The 24843-nt window shown below is 41.2% G+C and overlaps 2 protein-coding genes across 7 annotated transcripts; both read right to left on the bottom strand.

The window, feature by feature from the left end:
- Positions 1–230: 230 nt before the first annotated feature.
- On the bottom strand, positions 231–11478 carry LOC131257957 (uncharacterized). Of its 2 annotated transcripts, XM_058258941.1 has the most exons (8): positions 11107–11444; positions 9074–10012; positions 6229–6326; positions 6075–6151; positions 2431–2503; positions 2253–2343; positions 1722–1784; positions 231–1300 (listed from the first exon to the last, which is right to left on the bottom strand). In XM_058258941.1, exons 1-8 carry the CDS (start codon positions 11185–11187, stop codon positions 668–670), a joined length of 2055 nt encoding a protein of 684 aa, XP_058114924.1. In that variant the 5' UTR covers positions 11188–11444; the 3' UTR covers positions 231–667. The 2 variants fall into 2 exon arrangements, with proteins under 2 accessions (XP_058114924.1, XP_058114925.1); XM_058258942.1 differs by lacking the exon at positions 1722–1784 and having other exon boundaries at positions 11107–11478.
- A 4129-nt stretch (positions 11479–15607) lies between these two features.
- On the bottom strand, positions 15608–24196 carry LOC131257958 (RNA-binding motif protein 25). 5 transcript variants are annotated; one of them, XM_058258944.1, is made up of 7 exons: positions 23583–24196; positions 21217–21473; positions 20954–21106; positions 19659–20076; positions 17691–18371; positions 16634–17247; positions 15608–16034 (listed from the first exon to the last, which is right to left on the bottom strand). In XM_058258944.1, exons 1-7 carry the CDS (start codon positions 24160–24162, stop codon positions 15783–15785), a joined length of 2955 nt encoding a protein of 984 aa, XP_058114927.1. In that variant the 5' UTR covers positions 24163–24196; the 3' UTR covers positions 15608–15782. The 5 variants fall into 5 exon arrangements, with proteins under 5 accessions (XP_058114927.1, XP_058114926.1, XP_058114929.1 ...); XM_058258943.1 differs by having other exon boundaries at positions 21217–21494; XM_058258946.1 differs by lacking the exon at positions 23583–24196 and adding an exon at positions 22139–23549 and having other exon boundaries at positions 21217–21494.
- Positions 24197–24843: the final 647 nt, after the last annotated feature.

The raw sequence follows: 24843 nt of genomic DNA on the forward strand, positions 1-24843 counted from the left end.
CTTAAGCTTGAGGCTGGTAGGCCTATAAATCATGCTCAGTTCTGCCCCTGATGCCAGCCCGGAAATCCAACAGACCAGCACATTAGCATAAGAGCCTGAGGGTGAAGGCCTGTTTGGGTGGCCACTTAAAAATGGATATATCTCATTTTAATTAATCCTAGTTATGTCTTAGTATCAAGGTTATTTTTATTTCTTTAAAACAAGTATGATATCAATACATAACTGCAAAGTGAGATGGAACTCAATTTTATGTGGCACCCAAACAGGCCCAGTACCTGAATTTGTCAATCCTAGACTTAACAAAGGAAATACAAGAAAGGCTCTCTATTATATGCATCATACTCATCTATGGTGATCAGGACCATTGATTTGGCAGGCCACCACGTGGTTGGCCGATAACTCGAGAATCAATCTATTGGGTTATATTTGCTGACATGGAAACAGGCTATTCGATAGAAACATGCGACGGCCCATATTCAACAGGCAAAATTCACATCAGGTGGTCAGGGTCGTCCACTCAGACCACAATCTTACAATCTCCAGCCTATGGCCCACCACACTGTAGCCCATCAGATCAACAGTTCCAAACACTACAAACGATTGAACACATGCACTCGGTGCATGGAAAGCACTGGTGGAATGCAATTCCTTACAACCATTTCAATTTCTAGTCTGTGATTTCTCCCTCTTCTGCCTCTGGTTTCTCAATCTGCTCCGTGGCACAACCCTTTCCACTGACATACCCGTAAACCATCACTTCTCCTTTACTATCTTGATCATCATCATCATCATCGACCACACTAAGATCTTGTGGTTGACTTTCGGTTTCCTTGGCCGATACAGCATCATCACCCCCACGCAAAGAAACCTTTCCTTTGTCAATCTCGTCCTTGAGGCCCACATCTTTCACCGTAATCAAAGGGAACTCCAACAGCTTTTTGGGTCCACCCTCGAAGAAAGAATTCAACATCATGAACCTGAAAACTTGCAACAGATGGCTCTTATCTCTCTTTATATCCGCGCTCAGCAGCTTCTCTAGTAGGGTCGGATTCCTCTTGCTTGGGACAGACGGTAGAGATTGCTTGTCCTGTTCCAACTTTTGTTTCTTGGCCCACCCGTTCTCTCGACCGTGATCTCCTCTTTTATCATACTTGTTTCGGAATCTACCCTTTCTATTACGCCCCATTTTCATGTCGTCTCTTTTACCACCTTGGTTTTCAGTTTCTGAGAGATAGTTTGGCGGGATTTCCGCAACTTCGACGCCCAACTCCGCCTGTTTGGCTAGGATGTCCTTCAGTTGCTGCAGGTGAAATCCAATGAAAGTTGAAAGTATGTCATGAGGTGAGACCAGTGATGAATTGTAGCTTGCTAAGTGCGAGATTCTATCCATGCGGGACCCCATGGTTCTGTGATCTAGGCTGCCAAATAATAGATCCCAACCCTTCAATCTTTGGCCTACTTTCCATTGAATGTGAACTGTTGCTGCATCTTTTTCAACCATCTATTTGTGGCCAAGATTAAAAGGATTAGGATCTTCCATCTAGGAGACTTTTGGGCATCCCCCATCTCTGGTGGTGCCCACCAAATCAAAGGGGATGGATCACAGAACCATGGGCCCCACACACATGGAACCCAAAATTCTCAGTGTAAGTTTTACTTAGACTCAGCGCCCTATAATTCCTCAGGATAGAAAGTAGCAGAAAATATGGAGACTGTAATACCTGGCGCCGAATTTTGGCATCCGTGTCGTTGGCATCAGCATTTTCATGTCTTCCAGCCAATTTCTAAAGGAGAAGGCTTTTATCAAAATGCTGACTATGTTTACATGAAATAATGAATTGGGGGCAAAGGAGGTTTGCTCCAATACATCCCAATGTACTACGGTAAGATTTGGGCCTTTTCAATGATGTAAACCATCTATTTGATAGGGCTCCCCTTGAATGGGCGATGCCCAAAAAAAAAAAAAAAAAACTCTTCGATTGAATATTTCAACCCACTGATTATACAAAGGTTATGCTGACGGTTCATGTTCAAAGCAAGAGAGCCAAATTATCGAAGGGTTGAAACAATCCAATCGAGAGCTTTTATTTGTTAAATTCTCACCATACAAAGTGAGACTTGTCATATTAACGGTTTGGATGATTGGAAGATGACCCAGATTCAAAGGCTGAAGTCTCAATATATTTTATTGTAATACATAGGGATGTATTCGAGCTAACATCGAAAGAATAAAGAGATGAAGACTGAAAAACCTTCTCCATGTTTGATTTTGATGGGAAATTCTTTTTGCGCTCTTCACGCCATTGTCGAATTTCTTCTTCTGTATAGGTCAAAGGAAGCGATCTACATGGAAAACACCATATAAATTCAAGAAGATAATGATTGTGCTTCATATGATAGCAATGCAAGCTAACCAAGCAGACAAACTACCTCTTAAATTCTGGCACGGCCTTTTTGTTCGAGTTTGCAGGATGAGGTTTTGCAGCTCCCCTGTTGCAGTTCCCTGTTTACACAACGGAATGTGCAAACCAATGAATATACAAGGTTGTCACTAAGTCTCAACAAACACAAATAATATCTATAGTGCCCTAGAAAGCAAGTTGCCAGCATTGTAACATGAGCTAGTGACAAGCATCACACAAATGAAAACGTATATAATCTCCACTCGAAGAGATCATCTGGCTCACCCATCAGTGAAGGGTGGCAATAGGCCAGGTTTGGAGGAGCCGCGGTAGGGCCATCCCTGTTTGCCGTTCGGGCCCAACCCATAACAGTACTAAATGGACCTAGACTGGGGCAAGGGCATGTCATTGACAGAAAAAAGCTGTTAGACCTGGGCTTAGCCCAGACGATTAATTCAATGCGCCAGAAACTCATGTGTAGGCCCAAAAAATCAGGCGCAAGCCAAAGCCATGATGATCACGCCTAGAAGCTGCCCAGCCCATCGCCAGTTAAATCTACCAGATTACTAAGGGTATGGTACGCACCAATGTGCCACACTGATACATCCGATGGTGTGTAGATGGGATCCCTTGTACACACATGCGGGCTTAGCTAACCTTGACTAAAATAATAATAATAATAATAATAATAATAATAAATTCTAATACATGTTACTGCAAGATTTTAACTGTGAGGAAGGAACAAAACTTTCTCGAGGATCCAAGTTCCGTTGATTTGGGAAAATATTCCCAAGAGTGTCATAGAAACCAGTGTGGACAGTACTCTGCAATTAGGCGTGCAACTTGGGCGGGTTGGGTCAGGTTGAGGGAGCAACTCAAGCCCAACTCATTCTCAAAGGACCCAACTCGCAACCTGACCTGGCCCGAACTCCAAACCAAGGTGCCAAAACCCAAAGTCATTTATACTCAATCCAACCCAACCCAGCCCAGCAGAAATATACATGTGATTATTTCTGACTCAAATTTGCTCAACCAAAACCCAACCCGAATTCAAATTGGATTGGTGTTTTACAACCCAAACCCAACCCGAGGACCTTGACAACCTGACCCAACCCAAACTCAGGTTGGGTCAATCGGGTTCAGGTTGACCTGAACCCAAGTTGCAACCCTATCTGCAGTACACTACTGGGCAAGGAACCCAATATGCTGGGATAGGATCTTTTTTCTTTTTTCTTTCTTTCTTTCTTTCTTTCTTTCTTCTTCTTCTTCTTTGAAAGGTACGGTAGGGTAGGATTGTCATTGAACCCCAATTTTCTTTAAGTACTCTATGGAATACATTATCTATTAATGCATGCACTCACGGAGAGATCCATAGCAATCATTTCTAGACTGAAGGACATCTTTGGAGACAAATTAAAAACCCCAAGACTATTTTTTATTAATAAGAATTCTTACTAAAGGTCAAGAAAGAAAAAGGCACATGGAAGAAAAGGGAAAGCATTCCCAATACTGGGAAGACCTTCCAATACCATATTTAGCTACGACACTGGCAGTCTCAATCATCCTCAACCTACATGGGCAGAACCCAAAAAAAGAAAAAGAAAAAAAGGTTTGAGCTATTAATTAAATCATGGATCTTGTTGAATATGGAATATAATCTCCAATGTTTTACATGGCAGAAGTGTATTGCATAGCGTTCAACGCTCTGTAGTGCATAGTGTAAGCTACATGATAAATAATAAGAATATATATATATATATATATATATATATATATATATATATATATATATATATATATATATATAAATGCCTAAAAGATTATTTATTTTTTCAAGCATAACAATGTTAGGTTATTAATTATCATTTAACAAGAGCCAAAAAAAAAAAAAAAAAAACAAACAAACAAAACAAAACAAAAAAAAAAAAAACAAATATACATATATATGCCTAAAAGATATTAATTTTTTCAAGTATGAGCATGTTAGAACAAGTTATTAATTATCATTTATCAAAAGCAAATCCATATATATAAATCAAATCAAATCATTATCACATCAACAACTTTCTAAGCAAACCACTTTAATTAATAATAAGCAGTCCATAATGGGCCCTAACAAACACACAGACCAATTTGTTGATTGTACCCATTTTTGTGTAAACAATCTTGACTATCCAAATTAAAGACCGTTGCTCAAATTGTTAATATTTATGAGATTGATGTGACCTTTGCATGGGAGCCTATGAAATTTCCTTTGACCTAACAAGCAATCCGGATCATGGGTTGGACTAAGTGTCCCAATGCTACGAAGAGCACTATAACTTATAGTGCTTTGAGATCACTGGAGCATTTCTCAAAAAAAAAAAAAAAAAAACACCATTTAAAGCACACCAACCAACATACAAGATATGTCATCAAGCTTTGCTAAGACCACCTGTGTATAAGGCATGCATGTAGAAGGCAACCAAATATAGATTCTACATGCCACAACGTGTGCCCGCATGGGACATGGGTATGAGATCCAAGCTGTCCATCAGCTGGTTCCCACTGTTTAGATGCCCTAGCCTGAAATATAAGGCCAGTGCACTTATGAGGTGGTCTACAGTTTATGAAACAAATGGGTAGCTATAGAAAATCCCGGCCAAGTTTTTCTAAGCCATCCTCACATCTCTAAAAGTGTGACCAAGCGATGACTTGACCAGCTTGATTTTGGGGCCAGATCATCTGCAAGGTCGGACCCACCTGACTCATAGATTGGATCTTGCACTTTGCACCCATGCAGTAGTGGCATATAGATGGGTTGCCTTAAACACATGCGCGGACTTGGCAAATCGCCATGTTATATGCCATTTACTGCATGCCATGCACCGTTATTACATATTCAGTATATACTTTGTGCTGAGCATTACACTCGAATATTAACCCCATACTGAAGTTTACCACAGCAACAGTGATGGATAAGCATATTCTCCTCATGTTTCAGGGGTGCACTTCTGCAGGACAGGACAGATGTGGGACCCACGTGATGTATTCACATCATCCAACCCATCCAACAGATGCATCAATTCAAATTTATTAAATAAAAAAAAATAAAAATAAAAAAACAAAACAAAAACAAAACCAGAATGCCCAATAGTAAGCCCAATGCAGAACTGAAGTGGACCACAGCAACAGAGACAAGCTGGTAAGGAACGCCCACCCTTGAATTTCACAGGGGCACACCTGAGCCATGGAACAGCCGAATTTTTGGCCTGACCCTTCATCTGGAGTGGATGAAGGGTCTGAATGGAATGGATTCTACATATACAACATGTTATGCCCCACACTCTAATCAAGAATGGGTGTTCCCTCTCAATATGGTCCATGTGCTTATGGCTCACCTGAGTTTTGGATTGGGCTAATTTTTGGGGGCTGGGGTTTTTTTCAGATGACTCATCTGATGGACGGGTTTGATTCAGTGAACACATCATTGGGCCCTGCTTTTGATTGGAGCCATGGTACCACAAGAGTGTGCCCCCATGTTTTGGGTGTGCATATATGAATTCTACAGACTTCCTTCGGGATATATTTCCACATAAGCTACAACAAAAGCAAAATTATAAATTTTGTTGAGAAATAATACTAAAATGATATTGTTTTTTTGTAACAAGTTACAATGCTCAGATACATGACCTTTTCCCCAGTTGCCGGCAGTGTTTGTGAACTTTGCCGTTGCATTTGACACGTTGTGAAACTGAGATTTCTGGAATCTGAATGAAATCGAATTCAACATGAAGAAATATTCATAGATGCATACCCATGAAATAAGTCCTATAGAGAGGCATACCTCCCAGATCCATGAAGATTTCTATTGAAGTTCTTCGTCGTAGGACTTCCTTGGTTGATATTTGAGACATTATTATTTCCACCTTGAATGCCATTCCCCTGAAATAGAAAGCCAAACAAGCCAGAGAGTTGAAGTTTATATGAGAGAGAGAGAGGTCCGCAAATTTCGAAGTTAATCTATGTTGGTTAAGAGACATCTACGAAAATTGTGTGTGTAATCTAAGATGATAAAAGAAGATAGTCAAAACACATTTGATGATTCTCAAAGAGTTGTTTGCTTCGGTTGTAAACTACAGAACGATGAAGACATACCTAAAAAGGCAGGAGGCTTGCTAGAGGTAGATAAATTGACTCATCAAGATATACAAAAGACCTAAAGATTGTAGAAGGTGCCTTTAGCCATATATACTACAAGCACCAATGCTTGTGTGAGCATATCATTGCAAGTTCTATTTTCCTGCCTGGAGAAACTTTCAAGCATTTCATTCACTCAAATAGGAGAAAAAACATACTTCTATTACACTAGAGAGACGAACAACATATTGTAAACACATAACTGAAAAGTAAAACCTACTCAAAACAGAAGAAACATTATATTTACGTTATACCAAAGGGATGGACAACATCATAATCTTTGTAAACAGAAAACTAACTAAAGCTACTCAATCTTGCCAAGAAGCAGTTTGCAACAGTCTTTTTGTAAATATAAATGCTAGAGAGCATGTTCTGATTTTATTTTATTTTTAAAAGTTTTATTATTATTATTTTGAAGATTAGAGAGCATGTTCTGATAATGCACTATTAATTCCAACATGAAGGTGGCCCTTCCCACAAAAAAAAAAGGCTCCAGTACTCTCAGATCAATACAAGTTATAGTGCTCCTAGTTGCATTAGGACACAGTCCAATCCATTGAACAACATCAAGTCCAGAGCACATTTCATGGGCGCAAATATCATACCGAATTGACAAATATTAACAAGTGATCAACAACCTTTAATATGGATGGTCAAGACCATGCAAAAATAGGTCCAATTAACAATTTAATCCATCAATTTGTTAGGGCCATCATGGGTTGCTTATAACTCTAAAGAATTGCATTCGTTAGGCAATCGTAGCTATCCCATCTATGGATTGGAAAAGGATGGTTTTTGAAAAAAGGCCAAATCATGGATGGATTGGATCATCCGATCAGTGCTATTGTTGCATGATAGCCATGAAATGTGTCATGGACTTGATGGATAGTTCAGATTGATCAATTGGATGGTCCAAGCAAATCAATGCAACTAAGAGCACTATAACTTATAATGCTATGAGAGACTGGAGTAGTTCTCACAAAACAAAACTCCATCATGGAGGTAGTGGTTATGCCCCACTAACAAGATGAATTTGAATTTATAGCTGAGAAGCAAAGGCCTCCAAACATTTGCCACTTTGTTTCAATGCAACATCATGTTGAACAAACACATACAAGATAATCTCTTCATATGATGCAGAAGAGAAAAAAAAAATCTCATATTCATCAACGTCACCATGTGAGCCTCTCTAGCAGCAATTTGGGGCTGGCTTATAGATGGAAGATTAGCAAAAGTTTTACGACCTGCTTCCTGCCAGATGTTAACCTTCCTCTTTTACCCGGTCCCTTGGAACTGGCCATGACAGAGGCTCACATTCCAACATGTTCCCACCCAATATTGAACCCCTACTACTACATGTTCCCACCCAATATTGAACCCCCAGTACTACATGCACCCCATAAAGGGCAAGCAAGCAATGTAGGGTCATAGAAGGGAAGCTGCCTTGCAAACTGCTACGCTCGAAGCACCCACAAACACAAAGCACATACTTGAGTAGTTCGCTATGCAAAATTGTAGGGAATGCATACATACATGATTACTAACACAACTCATGTGGCGACATAGTCAAGCCCCACATGACAGCTTATCACAATTGACAGGAATTTGGGAACAGTCGATGTCTAGAGGATGAAGTGCTACAAGCCTGCTAAGCACGAAGTATCTTTTGGTATTAAATACAAAAATTAGCTACTATTAGTTGTGCACGATTGTTAAGCGCACACGTGTGTGCAATAAAGCACGTGTACACACCACACATGTGCCAGCATGGCACATGTGTGTGATATCTAAACCATCCATCAAGTTGGTCTGAACTCGCTCACGATTTCCCAAAAACAAATTTTAGATCAATTAGCACATGGCCCCACATTGGAAACCGGTGGATGGGTTAGAAAAGTTCAGTCCAGTTTTTCAGAGCCGTACATCTATTTTGCAAACTGTGGCCCACCTGACCAGTGAATCGACCTGATTCTTGGGCTAGGGCATCAATATGGTGGTGCCGTCAGATGGATGGATTAGATCTCGACCTATCATGCATGCTAGCACATGTGTGGCATGTACATGAGCTTCATTGCACCCGCAGGTGTGCTTAGCAAAGCTCCAATTTAGAACAGGGTGGTGACTTTTCAACCATGCACATCAATATGGCAACCCAGGCTGTCGAAATCGTAACCCAACTGTTGATGAAGCATAACAATATGATTTTGCCTTCAAATTTGGAGCACTCACTAGTTACTTTGAACCATCCATTTGATAGACATTAATTGGATGTGATTTTAGATATATGCTCCATCCACAATGGGACCCACATTTTTGGATAGTCTAGATAGATGTACATCAATGCCAGATGTGAGGAATATGAATTGATATCATTATACTACCGACGCAGTGACTCTATTCACCTGGTGATGAAAAAAAAAAAGTCTAATGATTCAAAGAAATAATAAGTCTAACAAACTCATGATAATGCCAAAAAGGCTAATGAGAGTTACCTGTGACTGATTGAATCCACCAGGTTGCATGTTCTTTTGAGGCTGAAGAATTTGCGCTGGACCTTGGGCAAGTGATGGAAATAGGCTCCCTTGTAAGTGCTGAGTGGCAACAGAGGATCCTTGGATGGCATTCTGACCCACAATAGATGGGCTAAAGATATGTGGATCTTGGTTATTGAATTTTGTGGCTTCATTAGATAAGACCGCATTATTGGGATTCACATTAGAATTCGCCGCGGCCAATTGAGGATTCATAGAGAAATTAGGATTTTGAGAACCCGGTACATGTGGAGGTTGAGAGCTTGGATGGATGTTAAGAGGAGAGACATGAGTGTGACTCATGGGGTGTTGCAAACAATGTGAAGGCAGTACTTGATTGAAATTCTGCATTTGGTTCGAACAGAACTGCGCGTTTGGCAAACCCATAAGTTGGTTCAGACTTTGAGGCAGATTATGAGCACAACACTGCCCAAGTGGTTGCAATGGCATATTTTTATTCAAATTTTGTGCATGCAAACACCCTGCAAGCATGATTTGGTTCATATTCTGTAGATGGTTTTGTGGTAAGAATTGCCCGTTTGGTTGCATGAACGCCATTTGGTTTAGATTTTGTGGCAAATTACAAAATTGCCCATGTATTGGTGATGGTGCAACTTGATTTGAATTTTGAGGCATGCCCACATAACCATTTTGCACCATGTGGTGATTATTAGCAGCAGCATTTGGGAAACGGTGCGAAGGCATTGAAGGTGGCCCATTTGGAATCACTATGCCATTTCCATGCAAGTTACTCAAATGGGTATTTCCATTATTGAACGGCATCATCACCGGGTTCAGGAATTGACTGTTGAGAGCATGTAACTGGGGAGGAATTTGGTGGGTACACGACGAGCATGAAAATGGATGGGTGAGATTGCTGCTTGGATTGCTCGAATTCACCTGTTTTTATTACAGGAACATTGCATTACTAAAAAAAAATACATTTTTTGGGGGGCCAGACTACAATGAGTGTTTGCCACATCTAAGTTGTGGCAACTCCCACATCACAAATGTGGCATACATGCACAGAAATGCAGACCTTATAGATCATGGGACTCGTGGTGGGTGGAGCACTTAGAAATCATACCATTTTGACTTCCAAACCATCTGGGGTCATTTGGACACACCCTCCAAAGGGGTGTTTGAGGTCTAAATGTCATTTTGATAAAAACAGCTGTTGATGTTATGCAATTGGATGCACTTTGCAAGTGCCCATCTCATCTCCTGCTCGACAAAGCAAAAAATCCGATTGGTTTTTGCCAAGTTAACTGAAAAAGCTGGCCAGAAACTCCCTCTTTTGGAAACCATCTTTTGAGGAAGTGCGTCCAAACAGGCCCCTGAAGTAGCCCATTAAATCTGGACATGCAGACCATTTTCTTCTTTACCATCCATTTGATTGCCACCATGATGGGACCCACAAGATGGGCAGTCTTGAATGCCATTGCACATGCAAAAATCACACCCATTCAGTGTCCTAATCATCTGAATATGCCCGTCGGGTTTGGACCAACATCATTTTCTTCTTAACCATCTGTTTGAAGGTCTCCAATTGGATGGTCAGAACCACCTGATCAATGTGAATTCGAGGATACGCTCGATCCACACTAAAACAAACAAGATGGACGGTCTGGATCAGCATAAACACATGCTGAAAATCACAAGGTTTGGATTGCGCTAACCATTTGACTCCGCCCGTGCAATTCAGACCAACAGGCCACTTTCATCTTACCCGTCCATTTGAAAACCCACAATCATATGGACAGGATCATCTGATCAGTGTGATTTTCAAGCTAGACGCTCCATCCACAGCAGGACCCACATGGTGGATAGTCTCGATTGGCATGCAAACATGCCGAATGTACAGTAGATGAGTTTCCAGAACTTAGTTTTGTTGTGGCAAACAAGAACTTGTATTATGGCACCTTTTCATAATTGCCAAAAAAAAAATGTATGAAACACAGAAAAATAAAAATAAAAAACCAAGAAAAAATCACCTGTTGTTGGTTTGAATCGTTGCTTCCATGGGCTTGGATTTGATTGGGAAGAGAAGGGAAAGAAGGCATGAAAGGAAGCATCTCTCTCTCTCTCTCTCTCTCTCTCTCTCTCTCTCTCTCTCTCTCTCTCTCTCTGTGTCTTATCGTATGTGGTGGCAGAGAAGTAGATATCTGATCTACAGAGGGGCAAAATAGATATTGGGAGAGGAATTCTTCCCGCCGAAGAGGAAGAAGAAGAAGCAAGTCTGAGGCGAGTAGGGTAGGGTTACTAAGGGTGGAAATGGGCGGGTAGCTTGCCGGACCCGACGAGCCTAACCCGGTTTGGGCCGGGCTTGGACCTTACACTAGCCTGGCCCTTGGGGCCCACTGTAATGTTTGTGAAAAATCCACCCCGTCCATCCGTTTTGAAAGATCATTTTAGGACAGGGAACTAAAAACGAAGAGGAACCAAAACTCAAGTGGGCCACACGAGAAGAAAAGGTGGGAATTGAACAACCACCGTTGAAGCATTTACAGGGCCACAGGAGTTTTGTGTCATGTTAAGTGTATGTGTTTTCAGTTCATATAAGTAGAAATGACCTTATGAACGGTTTGGATGGAAAATAAACACGAGGTGGACCTCTGGCAGATTTCAATGGTAGGCATTTTTTTCCCCACTTTTTCCTCCCATGTGGACCACTCTATTTTTGTCCCTTGTCATAAAGTGAGTTGGCAAATCTCGAGGAAAATGAATGGATGGATGGATTTCTCACAAACATCACAGTGGGCCCCATGCAGCTTCGGAGCTCCCTTGCCGTAGAATGATTTGGCAAAGTTAATGGACGGGGTGGATTTTTCACAAACGTGAAAGTTGGACCCACGTAGCTTCCAAGCGCTGGAACTTCCTGTGACAGGCTGTCACAGGAAATCCGTGTTGGGCTAGCTTTATTTTTGGATCATGCAGGGAAAACGGATTGGCTACTCCCCCTGCACCAGCCCGGTGGCTGGTGGTCCTTGCTCTATGGGGTGCTCCGTGGGCCCCACCATGATATATGTGTTTCATCCATTCTGTTAATCCATTTTTACAGATCATTTTAGGACTTGATCCCAAAAATGAGAGTTATATAAATCTCAGGTGGACCACACCACAGGAAAACAATAGTGATTGGATATCCACCATTAAAATCCTCTTAAGGCCCATTGTACTGTTTATTTGACATCCAATCTGTTGATTAGGTCATACAGACCCAGACGAAGGGAAAAGAACAAAGAGCAGCTGGATGCAAAACTTTTATGGCTTCCAAAAAGTTTTAAATATGGCCGACGTTCATTCAACATTGTTTCACGTAATGTGGTCCACTTGAGATTGCGATATACCTCATTTTTTGTCTCATACCGTAAAATGATCTAGAAAATAGATGGTGGGGCCCATAAAATAGATGGACAGCATGGATGAAACACATACATCATGGTGGGGTCCGCAGAGCACGTACCACACATCAGCTAGTGCAGGTGCGTGTCGTGCGAAGACGAGCGCTGACGCTCTTCGAGCTTCGAGTTGTATGAACGGTTCAAAGGAGATCAAAGTTACATGGCTCCATAATGATGTATTTATTATATCCACACTGTTCATCCATTTTTTGAGATCATTTTAGAGTACTATCCAAAAAATGAATCATATCCAAAGATCAACTGGACCACACCATGAGTAGCAGCGGAGAATATGATTTTCACCGTTAAAAATTTATTAGGGCTCATCCAATCTGTTCATAAGGTCACAAAGTCACAAAGACGTGGATGAAGAGTAAAAACAAATTTCATATTGATCCAAAACTTTTGTGAACCCAAAAGGGTTTCAATTATAAACGTTCAATCCCCCCACTGCTTTTTTCACTGTGGTCCAATTGATCGTTAGATCCAATTGATCGTTAGATCTGTCTTCTTTACGACAAGCGCTTTTTTCACTGTGGTCCAATTGATTGTTAGATCTGTCTTATTTACGACGAGCTCCAAAATGGATGGACGGTTTGGATATAACACATACCTTATGATGGGACCCACAAATCTTGCTGACATGGATACATCAGCTATACAGCTGGTATGTGATACACCAGCCAATCCTCTCATGTGGCCTATTTAAGTTTTGGATACACCTTATTTTTTGTCATATGTCCTTTAAATGAGCTTGAAAAACTTTCTCAGGCCCCACAGAGAATCCTAGGGCTGGAACTTCCTGCAGGAAATCCGCGTCCGGCAGATTTTAATTTTTGGATTCCTGAGAAGGGACGGGCGGAAATTTAAAAAACAAGGGAGAGATGAATAAGTGTTGGGGTGGTTCGAGCTTTCAGGCTTTCGGACGGCTCAGTCCAAATCCGGCCGCTGTAATTTTAAGCCCGAACCTGGCCCCAATGCCTTGTACTCTAGCCCAAATCCGGCCAAAAGGGAGCAGGCCTCATCGACAGCCCTTGTCAGTCGTCAACATGGAGTTATTAAATACTCCAATGGAGCATGACGCTTGATACACAGGCAGTAAGAAAGTGTGATTAGTTAAAATTAAAAAGGCTACATTCTGAAATGAACTGTCAAAACATAAAGGTGCTACAGTATCAGTTGAACCTCCTAACCCTTGATTCATGAACACTTATTAGTCCCCACATCTTTTGATTCTGCTAGACCAAGTTCGCACATCTTTTGACAAAGACCCAAAACAAGAAGACAATGACATGATGCAGAGTGGCCATCTCATAGCAAGGCTGATAACAAAGAGTCAGCCCCAACTAACGTATGGGGCCAATGCAGATCGGTTTCTGTTATATCCATGGACGAGCAGGTATCCAGCTTCATCTCCACCTTAGTGCCAAACAACGCAGATCGGTTGGATGAGCGGTTCGATTGTCTCACAGCCCTAGAGAAATCTCTTTTTGGTCGTGATACTCTTGTCTCGAGCCAAGTTCGGGCCAAAAACAGCCATAAGCACTGGGCAACATCCGCACACTGTATAATTCCATCTTTCACCATTCAATTGAAAAAAAAAAAATGACGAAACAGCAAAATTGCGGGGAAAGAAATACTGCAAAAGGACAGGATTTCAACTTTTCAAGTTTCAATTCAAACTTTTAACCCGACACCGCCACGTATGTGGATATTCAGAATCTCACGGTTCCAAATGATTGATGAAGAAAAACCAAGGCCCTGTTTGATAGATGCCCAAAAAAGATTTTTTTCTCATTTTTGCTAACAGTAATTTTGTATCAAAGATCAAGATCTCTAAAACATAATTTCTTTTAATGACAATGAGATGAACTCATTTTTAGGTGTCCACCAAACAGGGCCTAAAACTACCTCAATCCTTCAAATTAAAAGCTATGACATGCCCAGATTCAGAAAGGGTATGGAAAAGATAAAGCATCAGTATTTTATACTGAAGGGGAATATGATATGAAGAGCTTTGCTAAATGCACATGCAAGTGATGTAAAGCTTGTGTACACGACCAAACGTGCCAGCATGGCATGATAGGTCTGAGATCCATTCCATGCAACAGAAAGGCACCAATATATCAGTGCCCTAGCCCAAGAATCAGCTTGATCCACACTGGTCAGTTGGGCCACAGTTTGCAAAACAATGCATGGCTATGAAAATTGTCCTTAGTTTTCTCATCCATCCACCTGTTTCCGATATTAGGGCCCACATGCTGGGTGGACCAGATTTACTTTTAGGAAAGCATGTATAAGGTCAGATCAACCTGATGGATGGATTGGATCTCGCACCTATGTGCCATGCTGGTGACTAGATGAGCATCGATAAGCACACAATACTTGGGTTTTCAGTTGGCTTGGGTTTTCAGTTGGTTGAAACTGCGGCACATAGTTCAGTGATCCAGGTCTGCTGACACCAGCTGTGGATGGACCATGATCCAAAACAACTCCAAATTGGAATATATCCCATCAAACAGTCCTGGACCTTTTTTCAATTGATTGAAGATTGTTGTTATCTCTCTTTTAACCATCAATTTTTAGGCCTCAGATTGAAAAAATAGGACTGATGCAGCAGAGTGCTTTTTCTGGATTACCTGGTAACACTGTGATAGATTGAAAGGATGGGGACCATAAAATTCTTCTTTTTGGAATAATGGGCCTCAATGTATGATAGATTAAGAGTCTGAAACATATCAACCAATGATGCTGCAATGTTAAAAACAGTTCAGATCGATCCTGGAAAATCGAGAATAAGTCTAATCCTAATTTTGGCGGGCCCCACGACATCCGCATAAGATTGAGGCAATAAAGCATGCTTTCCAGTTTCTATCACATAAATGCAATTAAGGAAGTTTTAGGAGGGAAAAAAAAAAAGGCGCTAATTGCATTTATAAGAATGGGGTAGGTGGACAAACAGAAACAACAGATACAAAAATGAAATGTTTGGGAACATTTTTTGAGAGAAATAAATGTTAGAAAAATAAAATGTTTGGGAAGCTTCGAAGTAATCAGACATAAAGCTGGTACGTGATTGCTAGAAGGTGACTAATGCACAAAAGTAAACTAAAAATTTGATACTTCTTGGAGAAAAGAGAAAGCTCTTTCCAGTCTGTTTTTTGCTACTACAGCAGAGAAGTTAACATTGGTGAAATACATTCATCAAAGAAAATGGCACAGAAAGTCAGGAAGGGGAAAAGGAAAGAAGAAATGATACCAGGTTGTCAGGCCCTAGGCTTTAAAGAGAGACCTGTCTCCACTTTCTTAATTTCAAAGATAAGCATCCTCCACATCTTGAGGACAAACATTTCCGCTTCATCATCCAAGATGGATTGGAGCAGTTCCAGCATTTGAGTTGCCCGCACGTGCTCCTTTGTACTGGAAACAATGTAGTCCACCAAAGTAGCTTCTTCCTCACCCAGAAACTCCGTAATCTTCTTTGATATCCACGGTCTCATTCTCTCATGTAGCTCATGCTGTGAAAGTCCATATGGCAGGTAAATTTTGTAAATGTAGTCAACATCGACATCATACATAGAACAATTAAAAAGAATAAAACCATATATATACAAATACACATGGGGTGCTCTCTCATGATACTTGTATCACCACAACTTGTAGTGGTATTGGGCTATTGTGGGGCCCAGGTGGTGTGCATCACATCTATCATGTCCATCATGTAAACCCCTCACGAAATCATGTTCACAGTAGAGCCCAAAAAATCAGGCTGATCCAAGACTCAGGCAGGCCACACCATAGGAAAAATTGTCAAATCATGCAAACCTCTCACTTCACGTGGCGTGGCCCACCTATGTTTTGGAATGGCCAGACTTTTGTTGTCCCTTAATCCATTTTTAAACCCCATGCTTATAGCGTATATATTGTTGATTTAGCACCAACGCCAATAAAACATATTGTACTGCCTACTGTCTAACATGTCAGTTTAACATCCAGCCGAAACATGACATTGGCTGGTTAGGCTCACATGTAATCAATCCAGTTAGACAAACTCACATCTCAACAATTCATACTTCGCATAACAGAGTGCATGAAGTAAAAAGCCAAAGAAAGTCACCTTGTCATAAACAGCCCAGTTGATATCATATGAAAATAACTCTTCCTTAGTTTTCGGGATCATATCGATTAATTGCTTTGCGTCCAAAAGCTTCTTGTTTTCCAGTGACTTCACCTTATCTGGACCATGTTCCTGATCCCTGTCCCGGTCAAGGGACTTATCATGCACTTTCTCTTTGTTCTCATCTCTGGCACGGCTGCTCTCATCATCATTTCGATCTCGCTCTCTCTGGCTCGATCTGTCATTAGATCGCTTACTTCTTTCCCTCTCTGATTCACCCCTCTCTTCTTTGGTGTTAACATTGGAGATTCGCTTAGCAAATTCTGCCGCTGCCACCAAATTCGGGGGTGTCCCAGTAACAGAGGGTTGGACCGCCTTTATTTCCTCCGTGGAATAATCGATAGGCACTAGTGGTCTCATCTTCTTCTCCTTCTGTGCATCCTCATCATCTTCTTCATGGAAAACAGAAGGGACGGCCGTTCGTTTTCCTGAGCCTGTTAGGCCAAAACCCAACTTTCGAGCAGGAGCACCGCTATTCTGCCTCATATCCAAATCAGCAACTGATGATCCCGAAGTTAATTCATCCCCAGTGCCATTTCTTTGAACCGCATCACCTGTAATATGATGTCCAACACAATTACAAGTTAGAGATGGAAAAATATTACTAGACATGCAATTTCATGGAGGTGACTGGACAGTGCCACCCCACTGCACAGGGGCAAACATGTCTGATGATTGGAACTGGACCTGTTGATCTGGTGGACCACGATGTTGATGAACTATAGGCCAAACTTGCGGTGATTAAACAACTATGGCCATCCGATTGTTACAATTAGCCTTCAAATGTGGACAACTGCTCTTTTCTAGTTAACTGTCCCTTTTCCACACTACAAATCAGATGGTTAACACAGTCAACAGTCCCAATCATCATACACAAATGCCACATCTACAATAATAGATACGTTTTTATCCATGCCCCAAAAAGATATTTTCTTTTTTTTGAAAGGCCCCCAGAGAGATGAAGTTATTCAAGCCAAAAGAAAAGTAAGAAGCTTACGAGAATGGTTAGCATGACCAGAATCCCTCTCACAAGTCACATCTAAAGCATTTTCTCTCTCTTCATCACTAATTCCTTCTTCTGGCATCGCAGGTTTCTCACTCCCATTAGTTGCCTGGCCAACCTCTTCCTCTCTCTGCTTCTGCTCTTCAACTGCTCGCCTCTTAGCCTCTGCAAATTCCTCTTCCTCTCTTAATCGATCATCCAAGTCATCTTCCTTTTCCCGTTGCCTTTTTCTCCTCTTCTCCTCATATGTGCTACTACTCCTGCGCCTTCGTTTCCTTGTATCTTCATCATCACTCTCATCTTCTTGATCCATGATCTCCCTCCGGCGTTCACGTTCCTTTTCCTTCTCCTTCTCCTTCTCATACATCCTCTGGTGATCTTTTTCTCTCTCCCTGGATTCCCACTCCTTAACGCGCTCCTTATACAAACGCTCAGCCTCTCGGACTTTCATCTCTCGCTCCCTCTCCCTCCTCACTCTTTCTCTCTCCCGTTCTCTCTCATATCTCTCTAGTTCCCGTTCCTTCTCCCTTTTCAAATCCCGCTCCCTGTCCCTCTCTCTGCTCCTCCTATCATACCTCCTACCCTTGTCCGATGAGCTTGTTTCAGGCCTATCGTGCTCAGCTGTTGGCTTGTGTTCGCTTGTTGTCTCATCATCATTTTTATCTTCAGCCGCATCTGCAAAAACAACTATTACTAATGATGGATCCAAAAAATATATCAACAAAAATAACAGATGAGAAAAGACATCTCCACCCAAAAAATGATGATAACCACCCTCAGAAAGGCTAATTCGGTAACTGCATATTAGAGATTATTAGAACCAATGGTTTAGTAAGCATAATACCAGAGTGGAAGAACTGTTGAAGTGTGCAGACAGTTGGTGCAACCAGGAACACTGGGTTGTCTTGAATAGAGATTTTGGGGATCCAGTTCTACAGGCCAGACCCCTGACACTGTTTTGAATCAAGATCGCTAAAAATACAGATTTTAAGAAGCTTGAAGATAAATTATCTAGAAGAGAAGGGATAACATGGGAGAGATCTACCAACACATGCTTAGCTCAAAGGCAACACATGCCAACGCAAGCATCAAATACTAAATAAACTTATCTCAGAAATAGCATTTATCATCACATTATAATAAGCGTTTACACATCCAATAAGGCCTTACACAGTCATACAGGCTTGAGAACCAAAGAAAACCCCACTGCTACATGCAAATGCAATTGACTAAAACACCCTCACTCAAGAAGTAATTCTCCAACAATCCTTCGGGGTGTTTTAGACTTTTTCCCCTTAATTTAAAGGGTATAAACTTAACAACTAGTAACACTAGCATATGCCTCACACGGATCCCATGTAGAGCTCGCACATGTGACCGCATGGGATCATCACATACGATCAAGTGGGTTCCACACATGGGACTGTCCACTTGCATCAACAGTGCAGTATAAAGGAGGTTGAACGATAACATCATCACCATGTCCTACAAATCATGTAGCCTAATTCACAGTGGGGGGAGGGACTCTAGTCCGAGCTTGTTCAATTGCCTGTTGTACCAGTCTGTATCATTTCACCTCTGGTTGGTTTTCATGATGGACTCCAACAAAATGGTAGACACCTCTACTCCCAGTCAAACCCAGATGGACTGGCCATTTGATCTGGTTTCTAAAAGATTGATTGAACCACTCACAGATACATGCATGCATGATCATGACCAAAGTAAATGGGTTGGAAACGTCAGTAATTAATAATATTACCAATAATGAAAACAACAAAAACAAGCCTAAGAAAGCATTCAAGATCTTCTTTTTTCGAAAGATGACTATTAACAATAATGAAAACAACAAAAACAAACCTAAGAAAGCATTCAAGATCTTCTTCTTCTTCTTTTTTTGAAAGACGACACATTTATTCAAAAAGCATTCAATACATGAATCTATCGTATTTTAGTAACACTCACCACTTTTCATGATATCCACATCAGAATCCCCATCCCTGGATTTAGCAGGCACTTCAGAGTTTGATTTCATAGAACTATCATTTTGGACAGGTGGGGGAGGAGGCAGGGGTTTTGTCTTCAACCTCTCTTCCATCATACTTGTTAGCTTCTCTGAAGCCTCTCTGTCGGCCTCGCGATCTTCATCCGTCACGATACCAAATTTCTGGGCTGCATCATGATTTTCTTTATCCGCCGAATGATCATCCTTTTTTGAGTCCTGTAAAGAGGGCTTTTGAGGCTCATGCTTCTTGACACCTGGTGCACTCTCATCATCTTTTTCAATACCTTCAGCATCACCTTCTTTAAGTTTCTTTTCTCTTTCAGTTTTCTTTTCAACATAACGCTCTAGGTATTCCCTTGTTGCTTGATTTACGTTTAGCTGTTAAAAGTATCAGATAAATTTAGCAAATGAAAGATAGATGTGGTATACGTAATTAAGAGAAGATGGAATATGAAAGGAACAGCAAGAAAATCACAAGAGCGCTGTAATTTTAAACTGAATCACAGTACAAAAAATGAACAGAAATAGATTCATATTTAAAAATAAAAAATAAAAAAGAGAGAGTGAGAGAATACTTTTACAGGTTCAGCTGAATAGAAAGGATTGCCCAGAGAGTTCATTCTTAATTATCCATAAAAAAAAATGTGGGTTAGTTCATTCCCTCACATGAAATATCTTATCTAAAATATAATAATTACTAGCAAACACGATAGGAGTTGCCTGATTGCCTGCATAGAAAAGATTCTACAGAAGTTGGAATCCATGGGAGCATGCTAGTGGATGAGTGGCTAAAATTTTGAGTAAGGCACAAATTCCAATAGATAAATATTATAGTAGTGACAGAAATTCAAACATATTCAGTGTATAATTTTAGCGGAAAGCATGCATAGCAGAGTTGACGGGCATACTAATTTGAGACCAACTTCTACAAATTGCAAAGTCATCACCAAATAATGGGGAAGAAGATGTCAGGTGGATGTTGTGCATGGTATTTTAAAACGATTATACAGGACCGTAATGCCCAATTTGGGATACAGGGCCCATTACGGCTACCATTAAAAAAAATCAACTGTTATAGGGCTGTTATGGCCACCGTTACTGTTATTGAATACCTTGATGCTATGCCTCGAAGGCATGCACAACAGTGGAACCTAGAATACCTAATCTATAAAGCAGTCACCAAAGTCCTTTATAAAAATTAAAAAATAATAAATAATAAAAAATTTTAAAAAAGGTAAATAAAAATCAAACATACCACCAGCTCTTGTCCATCAACACTAAATTTACTCAGCAGGCGCAACGCACGAAGCACCCCTTCAGCAGATTCAAATTCACAAAAGCCAAAGCCTCTTGGAGATCCATCAGAGGGATCTTGTGCACGCTTCCAACTCTTGACTGGCCCACATAGCTGCATGAAGAGTAAAGATGTCGGGAATATAATGCCGGGTAGAAATACACAAACATGTTATAAGAAGGTGGTTAAGTAACTCAATGATAAAACAAATAGCAGCAACCTACCTGAAGGAGAGAGAGCAGAAATTCATTTTCCACAGTTGCAGCTATCTTGCCAACATAAACTGTGGTCTGGGGCTTCTCTGTCGGTGCAACAATAGGAACAACTGGCCTCATCACAGGGGCAACCATTGGAGGAACTCCACGGATCCCTGGAACAGGAGGCCGTGACAGTGGCGGAATCACACCCATTGCCGTTGGTGGACGTGGTGGGAAGGCAGGGCGACCCATACCCGCATATGGCGAAGGATAACGAGGAATACCTGCAGGAATGCAAACAATACCTATGCCAACTTGTCAGACCAGGTTTAGAAAACTAATGAAAACAGTGACTAGATCTGTCCCACTAAATACACTGATGTGCAGAAGAAAAATAGACAGAAATGATCAAATGTTGTTACCACACAACACAAGCATATTAGATGCGCAGCACAGGTATGGCAACTATCACCAGCTGAACAGATAACCTGAAGGGACATGGAGAAAAATAGCATCCAATTTATAAACTATACATGTGTAAAGTCAGCTTACCTCATCTATCTTCTTGAACACATGCTTCAGTACACTGTAATATTGAGCATTCATGAGACTTGCCGCGTCTCACTCACCCCATTGGAATTGAGGATACATGACTACACTATGGAGTTCAATTATCTTTAAACTTATTAAAAGTTGAAATAATTCATTTCACACAAATAACGAGCAAAGAAACGAAGGAAGAGAGAGAGAGAAGGAGAGAGAGAGAGAGAGAGAGAGAGAGAGAGCATATTGAAATAAAGGAAATCATATAATACCTTGGAATACAAGCGCAATGAACACTTGCTAAACATGGTCTTCTGCCGTGCAAATCAAGAACGCATAAAAGCCCCACAAGAGAAGTGTACTTAATTCTACAAAATGATAGCATGATAAAGTAGGGTTTTCTAACCTGTTCGCATTGCACATATTTATATCTCGTGTGCTGCACAAAGATAGGGCACGTGTCATCCTATATGAAGAACCATTAATAAAGTGGGCGCCACCATGACTGGACAACTATGTAACAGGTGGACTTTTATTTCCAGCAATGCTAATCATTGCCAATGTTCTTTTCTACCATCCAAATGTAATTTGTAGGTTACGATTGGCCGGTCAAGTTCATCTGAACCATATTGTCAATTCCATTTTGGTTACCATTTCGTTTTCCTGCTATATCAAAATACTTCAGCATTTTAGTCAATTCAGTGTTCCATTCTGGAAAAGACAAATAAAGATAACTTCTAAATAAACGAAGAAAATAGGAAACGCATGGATCTAACCCTTCCGTTCACTAAAGTTCTCCCAAAAGGCACCTACAAATACAACCAGGAACCATTAAAAAGCAATATGTCAAAAATGTTTTCTTGACAAAAGATCCTATACGTCAAAAATGTTGTGGCAAAAACCAACCAAAATGGATCAAAATGGACCACAACAAGGCTCAATACAATCCAGTACGAGGAAGGGTTCCTAGCTCTTATACCAGTATGGAATGTGCCTGAAACCCAAACGAAATTGATCATCTTGATCCGAACAGTAAGATTTTTCTACCACTGCCCATTCATGAAGGGGCGCACAAGATAAAAAGGTTCCCATCTAACGTGACATATTTCCAAATTCTATGCAGCACGCAAGAATATTAAATCTGCACACTGTGCATAGGTTATACATTCCCCGGATAAAGAGAATGATAAAACATAGAACCATCTGAAATTACCGCGAAAGTTCGGAATACTAGCTAAGCCATTGGCATGTAAGGAATACCCCTGATTTTTTTTTTCCAAAGATGCAAATCTGAGGTTAATGGAGCAACAAATTCCACTCCATAAAAGCACCCGTTTATCAAAATTTCAAGAAAAATCAAAGAATTTATGCATACCAACATAGACGTTGAAGTGGTCTTTTAAGAACCGCGAGAGGAAGCCTGCCGGATCTTTCCCACCGTGATCAATGGAGAAGATACTGTAGGAGAAAACATCCCGTCATCGATACCAAATGCATCTTTTATTTTTCCTCACACTCTCCCCGCAAATCCTTTCAACACCAAAACTCCACCAATCATGCTATTACTAACTACTACTACTTCTACCCATGAATTCCAAGCACCCAAATTCCCGAAACAAACAAATCTCAGTATTAAAGATTTCTTCTTTTTCTCTTTCTTTAATTTCCAATCTAATCAACAAATCCTGACCGTCCATTCTTGTTGCCATGCGGATTATTACACAATTAAATAATTAAAATATAAATTATTGCATCCAAATCACGAATGATCCAAACATCTATATTTAAAAATTAAAATTCAGAATAAAGATATAAGCAGCTAAATTAGGAGAATTTACGAAAAAACCCACCAGGTGGAGGGATCCCCGCCGCCCCATGCATGGAAGCATAGCCGTTCGGCATCTGACCATAAAGGCCCGAAGGAGGGGGATTGGGAGGCTGGCCAGTAGCGTAAGGGTACATATTAGGAGGGCGGAGGGGCGAGACGGAGACCGTGACGGACCCGGCGCCGGTGCCCATGCCAGGAAGCATGATCGACATGGGGACCCCGCCGACACCAGGGGGTTGGAGGGTAGGGGGATTTGGGAGGAGCGGGGAGAATTGCGAGGCCGGGGGCGGGACCGGAGCGGGGACGGCTGCGGGCCGGAAAGATGGTGGTGGGCCCGGGATCGGAGACGGGGATATAGATTGGATGGATGGAGGGGGCTGGGAACTGATACTAGGGTTTGGATTGGGGGTTTCTATGATGGACGGTGAGGATGTTGAATGTGGTGGGGGCATGGGTTGGGTGGATGGGGGGAGGGGTAGTTCGGTGGATTTGGAAGAGGGGAGGGGTATTTCGGTAAATTGATTAGAAGAGGGAAGGGCAATTTCGGGATCGGATTTTTCAGGTGGAAGGGTTGCAGGAGAGGAAGGAGAAACTAACGCCATTGGAGAAAAACGAAATGCTAGGTTAGAGAGAGGACCGGACTCTTTATAGCTGACGACGTAGACTATTCTGTAAGTTATACACCATTTAAGATATGGTGGTGACTTTTCGACAGTACACGTGGCATGGTTCATGTGCAATCTGGACGGTCTAAAATTCTGAAATAGATGTGGATGCAACATGGAAGAAGAATTTCATTGAGAAAATAAAATTAGATCCCTATTTTTTTTCTCAAATGGATAACCATTGATTGGATGGTTAGGATTGCTTTTCCAGTTTTATTTTAGATATTTAGTACATACACGATGGAACTTATAACTCGGATGGTGTAGATGGCAGTAGATGAGGGTCCTGTGTGAGGAGGATTAGTCACCACCATTCTCAAAAGGGTGCTGATCTGACGAGGGAGTCTGGATTCGGTGTACGTCGAGTGCTACTCAGTATAGTGTACCTTCTCTGCCAAATGCTGAAATGGGGAGGTTTGGAGGAAGATCCAGACCGTCCATCAGTGGGCCCCACCATGAATCTCGTGTAATGCAGGAATCAAACTGATTCAGTGATCAGGTGTGCCAAACAATCAAAAGCAGTGGATGGCCCAACGTCTGGTACGATGTATAGGTGTGGCCATGTTTACACCCATTTTTTGTGCCAGACATTGAACAATGAAAAACTGCAATGTTTCC

Source organism: Magnolia sinica, chromosome 10, assembly GCF_029962835.1.
Source record: "Magnolia sinica isolate HGM2019 chromosome 10, MsV1, whole genome shotgun sequence".
Taxonomy (NCBI): Eukaryota; Viridiplantae; Streptophyta; class Magnoliopsida; order Magnoliales; family Magnoliaceae; genus Magnolia; species Magnolia sinica.

What these genes read in the sequence shown, in the direction of transcription:
- LOC131257957 (XM_058258941.1), bottom strand. Translation starts at nt 11,187, where the DNA reads ATGCTTCCTTTCATGCCTTCTTTCCCTTCTCTTCCCAATCAAATCCAA. An exon ending in TGCCGGCAACTGGGGAAAAG is followed by an intron (nt 2,504 to 6,074) that starts GTCATGTATCTG and finishes TTGTGTAAACAG; the next exon opens with GGAACTGCAACAGGGGAGCT. An exon ending in CAAAATCAAACATGGAGAAG is followed by an intron (nt 1,785 to 2,252) that starts GTTTTTCAGTCT and finishes CTTCTCCTTTAG; the next exon opens with AAATTGGCTGGAAGACATGA.
- LOC131257958 (XM_058258943.1), bottom strand. Translation starts at nt 24,162, where the DNA reads ATGGCGTTAGTTTCTCCTTCCTCTCCTGCAACCCTTCCACCTGAAAAA. An exon ending in TTGATGGACAAGAGCTGGTG is followed by an intron (nt 20,077 to 20,953) that starts GTATGTTTGATT and finishes TACTTTTAACAG; the next exon opens with CTAAACGTAAATCAAGCAAC. An exon ending in TGGTCATGCTAACCATTCTC is followed by an intron (nt 17,248 to 17,690) that starts GTAAGCTTCTTA and finishes ATCATATTACAG; the next exon opens with GTGATGCGGTTCAAAGAAAT.